Raw genomic sequence first — 12,716 nt, forward strand, 5'->3', positions numbered from 1 at the left:
CGCTCTCCCCACAGTCTGCACCGTGCGATGCCAGAAGTTCCTCATCTCCAAGGTGGGCGAGGACTGGATCTTCCTCATCCTGCTGGGGCTGGTCATGGCGCTGGTGAGCTGGGCCATGGACTTCGCCATAGCCACCTGCCTGCAAGGTGAGGGGGGCCGGGGCCGGGCTGGGGCCACTTGCCTCTGTGCCCTCAGACAGAGCCAGGCAGCTGGACTGCTTGGCACGCTGAGGGCACAGCCAGGATTGCCCAGGGCCCAGGTGGGGGGGGCTGGGTACCCTGTCAGCCAGGGGGCTGGGCCCAGGTGGTGGGATGGGTAGATGTCAGCCAAGGGGATGGGCCTGGGGGGAGAGGGAGGGGACTGGGTAGATGTCAGCCAGGGGGATGGGCCTGGGGGGCGGAGGAAGGGGGCTGGGTAGATGTCAGCCAGGGGGCTGGGCCCAGGAAGGGGACTGGGTAGGTGTCAGCCAGGGAGGTGGGTCCGAGGCGTGGCCAGGCAGGTATGGGCTCAGTCCCGCGTTGTGGTGGCTACCTTGAGCAGAGGCTCCAGGCAGTGGAAGGGTTTGGCCCCTTTGGATGGGGCTGTGTCATCCTGAATGGGGCCCTGTCTGTGCCCTCCCTCCCCTGGGCTGGGGGGGGCAGGGCAGCCAATGACCCCGATGCCAGTGAGCCCCCTCAGTGACCACTCCCCATATCTCCGCAGCCCAGAAGTGGATGTACGGGGGCTTGGACACCAACATCTTCCTGCAGTACATGGCCTGGGTCACCTACCCCGTGGTGCTCATCACCTTCTCGGCCGGCTTCACCCAGATCCTGGCCCCGCAGGCCGTGGGTAGGAGCCAGCCCCTGCCCCTCGGGATCCCCCAGCCCACTCTGCGAGACCACGCCGGGGGAAATCACCCCTCCTGTGCCCAGCTTTCTGGCCTGGGGGTGGGGGGCTAGACCTGGATCTCCCCTCCCCCCAAAGGGCCGTGAAGGAGGAGGGAGTGGGGGCTACAGCCCCTCTCTGGGTGCTCACCCATCCCCTTCCCCAGGCTCAGGCATCCCCGAGATGAAGACCATTCTCCGAGGTGTGGTGCTGAAGGAGTATCTCACCCTCAAAACCTTCGTGGCCAAGGTCATCGGCCTGACCTGTGCGCTGGGCAGCGGGATGCCCCTGGGCAAGGAGGTAAGAGGGGCAGGGGAGCTGCTGGGCCATGTCTAGAGGGGGCAGAAGGTGGGTGCCAGGTGCGGTGGGCAGGCAGCCCTACCGGGGGGGGGGCATGTGCCAGCTGAGGTGGGCGGGTGGCCCTGCCAGTGAGCGAGTCTTCCCACAAGGCTCCCTGCTTTGAGGCTGGGTGCCCGTGGTAACCGGTCCCTGGCACTCTTCCCACAGGGGCCCTTTGTCCACATTGCCAGCATGTGCGCCGCCCTGCTCAGCAAATTCCTCTCCCTCTTTGGAGGCATCTACGAGGTGAGAGGCCGACGCTGTGCGGCCTGCGGGTGCTGACCGAACGGGTACCAGGGGCCGGGCCGGGCTGGGAATGCAAGTGTATATGAGAGCGGGGGGCTCTCAGGTCCGTGGAGGGATCCCCTGGCTGTGGGGCAGGAGGTTTGTCCTCTCTGACCCTGGTAGGGGGGTGTCTCTGGCCATGGCTGGGCAGGGCGGGAAGATGGCTCTGGCCGTGGGAGAGGAGAGGGTGAGCCCCATGGAGGGTGTCTCCGGACGTGGCGGGAGAGGATGAGCCCCACGGGGGGTGTCTCCGGACATGGCAGGGGAGAGGATGAGCCCCACGGGGGGTGTCTCCAGACGTGGCAGGGGAGAGGGTGGGCTCTGGGAGGAGTCTCTCTGGCCGTGGCTGCCTGGGGCGTGTCCCCACAGGGAGCTCCTGCCCGGACGCTGCCCTCCATCGTCTCCTGCTCTCCCTTGCCTTGCAGAACGAGTCCCGCAATATCGAGATGCTGGCGGCTGCCTGTGCCGTGGGCGTCGGCTGCTGCTTTGCTGCCCCCATTGGAGGTAGGGCCGGCCGTGCGGGCTGTGGGGCTGGACCCCGCCCGTCTCTCCCCTGCCCCTGCCCTGCCTGATCCCACAGCTCCCCATGGCTCTGAGCTAACCGAACCCTCCAGCAGGGCAGCGTGGGAGCTGTGCCTGGCCAGGGGCCCCATCCCCCACACAGGCCTTCGCACCTCGCGTCCCCAAGACCCTGATCTGGTGGGAACAGCCACCCGGCCGGGGAGGCCGGCACACCTGGGCCTGGCTTGCCATCAAACTGGCCAGGAGCGAGGCCTGGGACAGGCCACAGCCTCTGCCCCCCAAGTCACTGATATCCCCACTTGACACCCCCCATGCGACGGGGGATGGACACAGGTGGGTACTATGGGGGGTGCAGGCCAGATGAACACAGGGCTTTGGGCCCAGCCCCCCGCTTTCCTCTCTCCTCACAGCTGTGGCCGGTTTATCCCCCGATCCCCCGCACGCTGCCCTCGTGTTGCCTCTCGCTTTCCCCTCCAACTGCAGGGAAGCCGCTCCCCCACCGCCCTGCCTATGCCCCAAGCACACAGCCCCAAGGGCACCATCCCAGTCTGTACGGGCCCCCCACCTCAATGCTGCAGGTACCCTGGGCTCCGGAGACGCTCACAGGCCTCCCGGGTACCTAGAGGGGTCCCCAAGGCTCTGTGCCCATGGCGGGGGTGGCAGAGGCCGCTGCATGGGGGGCACTCCCCCCAGAAGATGTAATGTCTCCTCCTTTCCCCTCCGCTCTGCTCTCCAGGGAGGCCCAGCTCCAGCCCCACGGCTCCCTCACAGCTTTGCGCTCCTAGGTTGGTGACGTGTCTGACTCTTTGCTTGTTCCCTCCATGCTGGGCAGTGTCCCCGTCCGTCCGTCTGTGTATGCTTGTCCCTCCTGCTTGCCCAAGCCAGGCTGTCAGTGCCCTGCCCCCCAAGATGGGCTGGCCCCTGCTTACACCCCAGCACTGCCCACTCATTCGCACTGTGCCCCCAGGCGGGACCCGCTCCCTGTTGGGGGTGGCTGCCCAGCTGGCTGGAGAGGGAGCCCCTTGGCTCTGGTAGGGGGTGGCTCGGGGCCGTCTCCCAGCTGGCGTCCTCACCTCAGGGTCAACCAGCTGCAAATTGCTACTGTGCCCATACGGAGCTAACCACACGGACCCATGGTGCCCACCTAACCCCAGGAGCTGCCCATGCAGTTACAGTCCGGTCCCAAGTGGCCTTGGCACACGAATGTAAAGCCTGGAGAAGAGGAGATGCCCTGGGAGGTGTGTCTGGGTCTGGTGCCCCCTTGGCCAGCCCCCGCGTGGACTGTGCGTGGGCAGGCAGGGAGGCACGTCTCAGGGCCGTGGGCTGTCTGGAGCAGAGCCCCCGGTGTGCCAAGGGGTCATGGTGGCACCGCTTCTTCCCCTCCCCTCTGCCCCTCCCAGGCGTCCTCTTCAGCATCGAGGTCACGTCCACCTTCTTTGCCGTCCGCAATTATTGGCGTGGCTTCTTCGCCGCCACCTTCAGTGCCTTCATCTTCCGCGTGCTCGCCGTGTGGAACAAGGACGAAGGTACAGCCTGCCCAGCCCCCCAGGGAACCGGCCCTTCCGGCCTGCACCGGCTACTGCCCTGCTGGGATTGAGGGGCACTGTCAGGGGTGAGGGGAGCTGGAGGTTGGGATTGAGGGGCACTGGCAGAGCTGGGGTGTGGGAGGAGCCAGGGGTTGGGATTGGGGGGCACTGGCAGAGCTGGGGGTGTGTGGGGAGAGCCCAGGGCTGGTGGAGCCGGGGGTTGGGATTAAGAGGCACTGACAGGGGTGGGGGGAGCTGGGGGTTGGGATTGAGGGGCACTGGCAGAGCTGGGGGGTGGGATTGAGGGGCACTGGCAGAGTTGGGGGGGAGCAGAGTCCCACACAAGCCCCTGGGGGTCTCCAGCCAGGCCCAGTCTAATGGCATGGGCCCAAGGGGCCGCAGTGCTCTGAGTGGCGAGCGTTTGCTGTGGGCAGGAGCAACTGCCCAGTATTGGAGCAGGGCGTCCGGGTGCTAGGCCGCCCTGGAGGTCCCTGGGTGACACGCTTCCCCCCGCCATGGTGTCTTGTCCCCCCCCCCTCCCCAGAGACCATCACGGCTCTGTTCAAAACCCGCTTCCGGCTGGACTTCCCCTTCGACCTGCAGGAGCTGCCCGCCTTCGCTGTCATCGGGTGAGTCCAGTGCCCTCTGTCACTCCAACCCCACTCGGGGGGGCATTGCTGCGGGCGGGGAGAGAGATATCAGACTTCCCATGTGGGACTGGGAGGGATATATGAGGGGGCTCACCCCTCCTTCTGGGCCCCCTGTGCTGTGGGAGGAGGGGCATCCTCAGTGTCTCTGTACCGCCCCCACCCCCATCCCTGACAGGACCACCCCAGCAGTAGCTGCCTGGTGGTGGCTCACTCGGCCGCCCCTCCCCCCAGGATTGCCAGTGGCTTCGGAGGGGCACTCTTCGTCTACCTCAACCGCAAGATCGTCCAGTTCATGCGCAAGCAGAAGACCATCAACCGCTTCCTGATGAAGAAGTAAGTGGTGCCCGCTGGCTCCCTCCTCTGAGACTTGGGGCCCGTTGATCCCAAAGCAGGGGGCGCTGAGTACAGCACACCCAGAACCAGGCCTAGCTGGAGAGCAGGTGGAGGGAGAACCTGTGATGACATAGGGGAGCACCCGGACTGGGGGGAGTTGGGGTTGGGGAGCAGGGCACTGAGCTGGGTGGGGCGCTGCATGCTGGCTGGGCTCTTTGGTTCCCTGTGAAACAGCATGGGAGCTGCTGGGCACAGGGTGGTGCTAGTCCTTCCCCGAGGGCTGGGGGCAGTTGTGGTGGGTGCGGTGGGATCACTTGCTGAGTATGTTGCTCCCATGCAGGCGCCTGCTTTTCCCCGCGCTGGTCACTCTGCTCATCTCCACGCTCACCTTCCCGCCTGGCTTCGGACAGTTCATGGCCGGCCAGGTAACCTGCTCCCCTCCCCTAGCCTGGCAGCCCTGCCCAGTGGGTATTACTGGCATTCGTTTGGAGAACCTGCTGCTCTGTGCTTGCCCCAGCTGGGACTTGAACCTGGGACCCTGGCATCCGGAGCCGAAGCTCCAGTAGTGTCGGCCCTCATGTCTCCCAGATCTCCAGCACCCAGAGGGCAAAATGCTGGAGCACCCTAGGGAGGGTGGGGATATGGGGTGGAGGCACTGCCCCGGGTTCACCCTGCCTGCCACGGTCCTTCTCCCCAGCTCAGCCAGAAGGATACCCTGGTGACCCTGTTTGACAACCGCACCTGGGCCAAGCAGGGCCTGGCCGAGGAGTTCGAGTACGTTGGCATCTCTGAGGCCTGGAAACACCCGCATGCCAATGTCTTCGTCACCCTGGTGGTTTTCATCCTCATGAAGGTGGGTCCCGCCCCAGAGCTAGGGCTGCCTAGCTCACACCCCCTCCCCTTCCCCTCACCAGGGCTGGGGTGTGGGAGGGTCCCTGGCTGACTGGGTGTGGTCTGGTTGGGTGTGGGAGGGGCCCTGACTGACTTGCTATGGTCTGGCTGGGGTGTGGGCAGGGCCCTAGTTGGATAGGTGTGGTCTGGGTGGGCATGGCCCTGGCTGGCTGCGGTCTGGCTAGTTGTGGGCAGGGTCCTGGCTGGATGGGTGTGGTCTGCTTGGGTGTGGGAGGGGCCCTGGCTGATTTGCTATGGTCTGGCTGGGGTGTGGGCAGGGCACTGGCTGGAAGGGTGTGGTCTGGCTGGGGTGTGGGAGGGGCCCTGGCTGGATGGGTGTGGTCTGGTTGGGTGTGGGAGGGGCCCTGGCTGACTTGCTATGATTCTGGCTGGGGTGCGGGCAGGGCACTGGCTGGATGGGTGTGGCCTGGCTGGGGTGTGGGCAGGGTCCTGGCTGGATGGGTGTGGTCTGGCTGGGGTGTGGGCAGGGCACTGGCTGGAAGGGTGTGGTCTGGCTGGGGTGTGGGCGGGGTCCTCGCTGGATGGGTGTGGTCTGGCTGGGGTGTGTCAGGGCACTGGCTGGAAGGGTGTGGTCTGGCTGGGTGTGGGCGGGGTCCTGGCTGGATGGGTGTGGTCTGGCTGGGGTGTGGGCGGGGTCCTGGCTGGATGGGTGTGGTCTGGCTGGGGTGTGGGCAGGGCACTGGCTGGAAGGGTGTGGTCTGGTTGGGTGTGGGCAGGGTCCTGGCTGGATGGGTGTGTTCTGGCTAGGCGTGGGGAGGCTCTGGCTGGCTAGCTGACCCCTGACTCATGTCTCTGCCCCTAGTTCTGGATGTCAGCCCTGGCCACCACCATCCCAGTGCCTTGCGGAACCTTCATGCCCGTCTTTGTCATTGGTGAGTACCGGCCCCGGAGGCACTCCTGGCCTCGCCCTGAGCCCAGCTCCCAAAGGGGCAGCGCCTCCGCGAGCTACTGACCAGCCCCTCCAGGCAGAGGGGACAGAGCAGGTTTGCCCACAGTCCCCTCGTGCTGGCCATTGTCCTCCGGCAACAGTGGCAGCTCCTTGGTGTGGCTGGTGCCCCGTGAGTGTGATGGGGTTTGATGCCGGGGGGTGCCCATCGGGGCAGGCCCTTTCCCGGAGCGCCAGGCCTGCTCAGGGCTTTGGGAAGGAGCTTCAGGATCTCCCAGCCCTGGTATGAGTGGTTTTTCAGTGTTCACTAATGCTGGGTGGCACAGCACCCCTCCCTCTGCCCTGAACAGGCCCTCCTCTGCCCCTGGGGGAGCCCGCAGCCAGCACCATCCTCACGCCAGAGCCCCATCCACCCAGGGAGGGAAGCAAGGGGCAGGGAACAGCCATAGGGGATACAGATCCTAGCACCACCTTGGGCCGGCTCTCATGGTGCTGCTCCAGTTCCCACTGCTCCAAAAGGGCTGGGACATCCGCTTAGCTGGCTCCCTAGGGCACAGCAGCTGGCAGTCCTGGGCAGGGCCCTGCTGTGCAGCTCAGGACTGGGGGAGCAGCGACTGCCCCCCGAGCAGCCGCATCGCCACAGGGATGGGCTCCGTGCCAGAGACACCAGGATACAACTGATACTCTCCCCTCCCCAAAGCTGCCTGGGCTGCCCCCAGACCTCCTCTGACTCCTGTCTCCTTGGGCAGGGGCGGCCTTCGGGCGGCTGGTCGGGGAGAGCATGGCGGCCTGGTTCCCGGATGGCATCCACGCCGACAGCAACACCTACCGCATTGTGCCTGGGGGCTACGCCGTGGTAGGTAAGCGCCACGTTTCCCTGTCCGGGGAGAGGCTGCCACGGGCTCCAGCCGGTCCAACGGCCCAAACAACCTACTCGTGGTGCAGGTGCATCTCCCTCCTGCCAGCCCCTGCAGTGGGCCAGGCTGTTCAGAGAAGCCCAAATCTGTACGACCACAGAGACGCGTCTAGGCACCTCCCTGGGGGGGGATGTCCCCAGAGTGACAGGGCCAGGGAGCCAGAGTGGCTGGTGGCTGGTGCAGACGGGTTGGCAGAGCAGCTTGAGGGCTCCTTGGGGGTGTGCTGGGGGGGGCTGTGCCATGGGGTGTCCATACTGGTCCCCCTCCCTGGGGCTGTTGGAGAGGGGCTGGAGCTCAGTGGGGGGTGTCACTGTTGTGCAGCTCCAGGGGTCTGGCTCAGGGCCATGCCAGCCCTGCCGGGGCTCACCGTGGCGCTCTCTGCCACGCACAGGAGCGGCTGCACTCTCCGGCGCTGTGACCCACACGGTCTCCACCGCCGTGATCGTCTTTGAGCTGACGGGCCAGATCTCCCACATCCTGCCGGTGATGATCGCCGTCATCCTGGCCAACGCCGTGGCCCAGAGCCTGCAGCCCTCACTCTACGACAGCATCATCCGCATCAAGAAGCTGCCGTACCTGCCCGAGCTGGGCTGGGGACACCAGGAGTAAGTGCCCGCCTGGGCTCCCTTCCCTGGGGGGAGCCGGAGCCTCTGCAGGAGGCCCCTCTCAAGGCCAAAGCTCTCGGGAGCTCAAGGGACCCAGTCCAGGAGCTCAGCTCGGTGCCTAGACGCCTCTGTGGTTCCCAGGCCTGGATGACTGCAGGGACCATGCCCCAGCCTGTTCACATCCAGGGATGGGAGGCGGGATCCACCCAGAAAGGGCCCCCATGGCAGAGGTGGCGGCTAGATGAGCCGCTCACCTGCCCCCAAAGGTGCTAGGGGAGCGTAGCCTTGACAGGAGCAAAGAGGCCGAGGGGGATCCGCGCAGCAGGGCCGGGCGCTCGGCAGCAGCCCTCCGGCGCCCTGCTCAGGGCCGTGCCTTGCTCTCCACAGGAAGTACAACGTGCGGGTGGAGGACATCATGGTGCGGGACGTGCGTTACGTCACCCTGAACTGCAAGTACCGCGACCTGCAGGAGGTGCTGTACAGCACCAAGCTGAAGAGCCTGGCGCTGGTGGAGTCAGCTGGTGAGACGTGGGGGCTGCACAGGGAGCAGGCGGCGCCACGGGGGGGTCCAGAGCTGCTCGTGCCCTGGCCAGCCTGGGCTGTGCCCAGCTCACTCTGGGCCGTGCCACCCATGTGTGCCAAGGCCTCCCGGGCAGAGCAGGCTGCCCGCAGAGTGGCCGTCGGGAGCCCATCCCCACCCTGCACCCCCAGGCTTCCGCACCAGACTCCCAGGTCAGCAGTGCTCTGGCACTGGGCCCGTCTCCCTGGCGAGGGGCGGGGCACTGAGATCGTCCTGAGCTTCTGCCCGTCCCTGTGCCAGCCGACTGCCCACTCCGACATTTATCTCCTCTGCCTGCCTGCCATGGCAACGGAGGATGCTGCGTTACCATGGCAATCTGTAAAGTTTAGCGGAAACAGGAAGGCCAGTGTAGCCTCTTTTGATGGCTCCACCCTCACCCCCCTTGAGAGCCAGACGGCGAATAAACAGGAGTGGTGGGGCGGGGGAGATGGGTTTCCTTTCTGCGGAGGGTGGGGATCAGGGCTCTTCTGTTAGCTGAGACCCCACAACTCGTGGGGTGGCTCCAGAAGCAGAACCTCTCAGTTCTTGCCTGTGGGCACCGGGGGGCCTTCTTGCTTGTCCCCACAGCCCCACGCCCTGTCCAAGTGTCACAGACTCGTCGGCCTGGACCCAGCGTCCCGCGGGCACCCTGGTGGGCAGGGAGCAGACCTGGGCACACAGCGGGGAGTGCAGGACCAGCTGTAGGAGACCCTGATGGTCCCTTCCCTTCTCTGGGCACTGAGTCTTTGCCCCCTCCCCTGGGGCTGTTATCCCTGGGTTGCAATAGGGGAAACTGAGGCCCGGAGATGGGAAGGAACTGGCCCGAGGTCAGCCAGCAAGCCTGGGGCAGAGCCAGGAATAGGACCCAGGAGTCCTGCTGTCTCCCAGCCCCAAGCTCAGAGCCCTGGGCCCCCCGTGTCCTCACGCTGTAGCTACGGCTTCCCAAGCAGGCTCTGTCCCATATGGCAGCTGCTCTTAGAGAGACCCAACCCGGGGACGGGGGAGCCTGGTGCCTCCAGCCTGGGTGGGGGCAGGGTTTTTCATTTTCAGCCGCTGCTCCATGGGCAGATGGGCGGACAGGCCTGGGAGCCAGGACCCCTGCAGGGCACACCTGTCCCATCCTGTCACACCGCCCCCCCCCCCCCCGAGCCCTGCCAATGGGTTGGCAGCCTGAGTCCTCCTGCAAGGGTTGCTCTCCTGAGGGCTCAGGTTTGGGTCTCCACCCTGGGGGCTGGGGAGGGGGGGGGAGCGCCACTCACAGCTGTGACCCCCCCCAAGCTGACGGCCCCTCGGGGCTGGTCTCCTGCAGAGTCCATGATCCTGCTGGGCTCCATCGAGCGGGCCCAGGTGGCGGCGCTGCTGAGCGGCCAGTTGGGCTATCAGCGCCGCCTGCAGTACATGCAGGAGAGGGCACAGGCTGGGAGGAACAGCGTCGCCGAGAAGCCCCAGGACGAGGCTGGCCACAAGGCCTCCGACACGGGTGTGCGGTTCCAGGTGAGAGGCGGGGGCAGCACAAGGACCCCCCGCCCCACTGCCGGGGCTGGGCTGGCAATACCCTGAGCCTGCTGCACCCCCACCCCACTGCCACGCAGGGAGCCGCTGGCTGGAAACCCCAAAGCACCCAGCGCTCCCAGGCCCTCGAGGGGCTTCTATCTGGGAGTGCCCCCCATTCCTCACCCCCATCTGCTCAGGTCTGGTCCCCTGGCCTCACATCCTCCTGGCCTGGATGGTGCACCTTGGGTCCCAGCCTACCCACCCTCCCTCCGGCCTGGGCTGCTTCCCCCTGGAACTGGGCTGGGCTGGATGGGGTATGGACGACCCAGGCCCATGTTTCCCCATCTCACCTGGCTGGTGATGGGACATTCTGCCCCCCCACACACACATCCCCCTCCTGCTGAGCTGGGGATGGGATGCCCTGGACTCGCCCCACCCTACCAGGCTCAGGTGCTGGTTCAAGCCCCCTGTACGTGCTGCCCCCAGATCAGCACGGAGGAATCGTCATCGGCCCCGCCACACGGAGAGTCCCGCAAGCCCCTGAAGCCGGCGCTCAAGCGAAGTCCCAGCAGCTTGGTGGAGAGCCCCACAGGTGAGCCCCCCGCCCCTATGGGCCCCATAGTGCCGGCCAGGCTCCCGGCTCGCTGCTCTTTGCACTGACGGTTTCTCTGCTTGTCCCCCCCAAGCCGGGAGCCCAGATCACTCAGGCATTGCCCTCAAGAGCCTCTTCTGCGCCAGCACCGCCACGGAGCCCGCTGAGGTGAGTGCCCCTCTGCCCCCACCCCCACCCCGAGGGCGTTCCCCACCGCCATGGCACCTTGACCCCTGCTCTGTGCCCAGCCCCCACCCGAGGCCCTGGGGCGATGGAGCCCGGCCAGGATGCTGTGGTTTCCCATAATGCCTCTGTCTTCTCTCCTGTTTTTCTCGTGGCTAAAAAGGCTGAGAATTCAGCACCGCCCGAAAAGCGCAAGTCGAAGCGCGTCCGCATTTCCGTCGCGGTAAGTGTGTGCCGCGCCTCGGCCAATCACAGACCAGGCGCCGCCCTCCCCCATACTGTGCTGAGGGCGCCCCACAGCTCCACCCATCTGCAGCCTCCCTCGGGATTTCCACCTGCAGAGCTCTTCCCGGCACTCGTTAATTAATCACCAATCCGTGCCAGGGCCGGCTGTGGGGTCACCGCCCCTGCTTACAGGTGGGGAAACCGAGGCGCAAACACGGGGCGGGACCAGTCAGCGGCTGAGCCAGGGATAGAACCCAGGAGTCCTGTCTCCTAGCGCACGGATGATGATCAGGGTGGCCCAAGGGGCAAGAAGCTAAAGCATCCCCCTGTTGCAAAGACTGACCCCAGCCGCTGCCTGCCCTGCCCCCGTACAGCCTGTCTGCCACTTGCAGAGGAAGGGCAAGGGAGCAGAATTCCTGTGCCCATCCCCCCGTCTTTCACACACATCCTGAGCTCTGGGGACTTTCAGCACAGTATGGTCCCTGATCTGACCCCGTCCCCCATTTCACCCTCTCCCAGCTGACTGGTGGGAGCCTGATAACGCTCCTTCCAGCCGACCAATCCTGCAACGATCCACTCCTACCACCAATCAGAAATCAATACCTCCTGATCTGATCTGATTCCCCTCTCCCAGCTGATCCAATGGGAGCCTTGTAACGCTCCTTCCAACCAACCAATGCGGCGACGATCCACTCGTACCAGCCAATCGGAAATCAGTGCATCCTTGATCATCGCGCCTTCCCCTGCTGATCTACCTCCCCTGCCCCCAGTGAGATCACCTGATTCACGCCTGTGGGGGCTCCCCTCGCGGCGGGGCGCCGGAGCCGGTGCCTTTCAGGCCTGGGACGAGCCGGATTGCAGAGGCGGCTCCGGGAGCCCCTGAGGGGCAGAGGAGCATGGCTGGGGGCACGCCAGGCTGTGAGCAGCGAGGGGCAAAGGGGCCTGTGATCTATTCTAGAGCCAGGCGCCCCCAACTACCTGCAGCCCCTTGTGAGGGGTACGGCGCCTCGGAGTGAAGGATCAGCTTTTGGGGGAGGGGGCTTAGCTTGGAGTGTGCTGACGGGAGGCCGGGAGCGAGGGGGGGCGGCCGGCTGAGAGGGGTAGTAGCGCTGGGCAAACCAGAGAGGCAGATCCCCCTGGTTCTGCCCTTGACCCAAGAGCAGCTGAGCGCTGGATGGGACCTGAGGCCCAGACCGACAAAGGCCCAGACCCCCCGAAGGTATTTGGGCTCTGAACCTCCATTGCCATGGATGGGAGCTCAGTGTCTAAATACCTTGGGCATCTGGGCTTGGGGGACTCTCCAAAGGGGAGTCTATGGCGGGGCAGGGACTAGAACCTGCAGCTCCCAGGCCAGGGCCTGAACCCCTCCACCCAGGGCCGGTGCAAGAAAGTTTTGCGCGCTAGGCGAAACTTCCACCTTGCGCCCCACTCCAGCTAACCCCGCCCTCCCGCGGCAGCTAACCCAGCCTCCCACCTGGGGAGCCTGCCACCCCCACCCCCCGCAGCAGCTCCCCCCCGCGGAAGCTAACCCCGCCCGGGTAACCCGCCTCCATGGCAGCTAACCCTGCCTAGGGAGACTCCCCGCGGCAGCTAACCCCGCCCGGGGAGACCCCCGCCTGGGGAGCCCGCCCCAGCTCACCTCGGCTCCACCTCCTCCGCTGAGCACGCCGGCGCCGCTCTAATTCTCCTCCCCTCGCAGGCTTGCGGCGCCGATTGGAGGAGTCTTAGAGCGGGGGCTGTGTGCTCAGCGGAGGAGGCAGAGTGGAGGTGATCTGGAGCGGGGAGCGGTTCCCCTGTGTGCTCCCCCCCCCCCCCCCCCCC

At 66.0% G+C, this 12,716-nt stretch overlaps 1 protein-coding gene across 2 annotated transcripts in view; it reads left to right on the plus strand.

The window, feature by feature from the left end:
* The window catches only part of CLCN2 (chloride voltage-gated channel 2), a 38,108-nt gene that overhangs the window by 21,275 nt on the left and 4,117 nt on the right, over positions 1-12,716 (plus strand). The window contains exons 3-20 of one of the 2 annotated variants that reach the window (XM_034782027.1): positions 15-146; positions 703-831; positions 1,034-1,167; positions 1,375-1,452; positions 1,917-1,995; positions 3,414-3,539; positions 4,084-4,168; positions 4,421-4,522; positions 4,863-4,947; positions 5,220-5,375; positions 6,237-6,306; positions 7,070-7,180; positions 7,629-7,842; positions 8,230-8,363; positions 9,711-9,895; positions 10,382-10,487; positions 10,582-10,655; positions 10,834-10,893. In XM_034782027.1, the coding sequence (XP_034637918.1) occupies positions 15-146; positions 703-831; positions 1,034-1,167; positions 1,375-1,452; positions 1,917-1,995; positions 3,414-3,539; positions 4,084-4,168; positions 4,421-4,522; positions 4,863-4,947; positions 5,220-5,375; positions 6,237-6,306; positions 7,070-7,180; positions 7,629-7,842; positions 8,230-8,363; positions 9,711-9,895; positions 10,382-10,487; positions 10,582-10,655; positions 10,834-10,893 (2,060 nt within the window). The remainder of the gene's footprint in view (positions 1-14; positions 147-702; positions 832-1,033; positions 1,168-1,374; positions 1,453-1,916; positions 1,996-3,413; positions 3,540-4,083; positions 4,169-4,420; positions 4,523-4,862; positions 4,948-5,219; positions 5,376-6,236; positions 6,307-7,069; positions 7,181-7,628; positions 7,843-8,229; positions 8,364-9,710; positions 9,896-10,381; positions 10,488-10,581; positions 10,656-10,833; positions 10,894-12,716) is intronic. The other variant, XM_034782028.1, reaches the window with a different exon arrangement.

Source organism: Trachemys scripta, chromosome 9 (assembly GCF_013100865.1).
Source record: "Trachemys scripta elegans isolate TJP31775 chromosome 9, CAS_Tse_1.0, whole genome shotgun sequence".
NCBI lineage: Eukaryota > Metazoa > Chordata > Testudines > Emydidae > Trachemys > Trachemys scripta.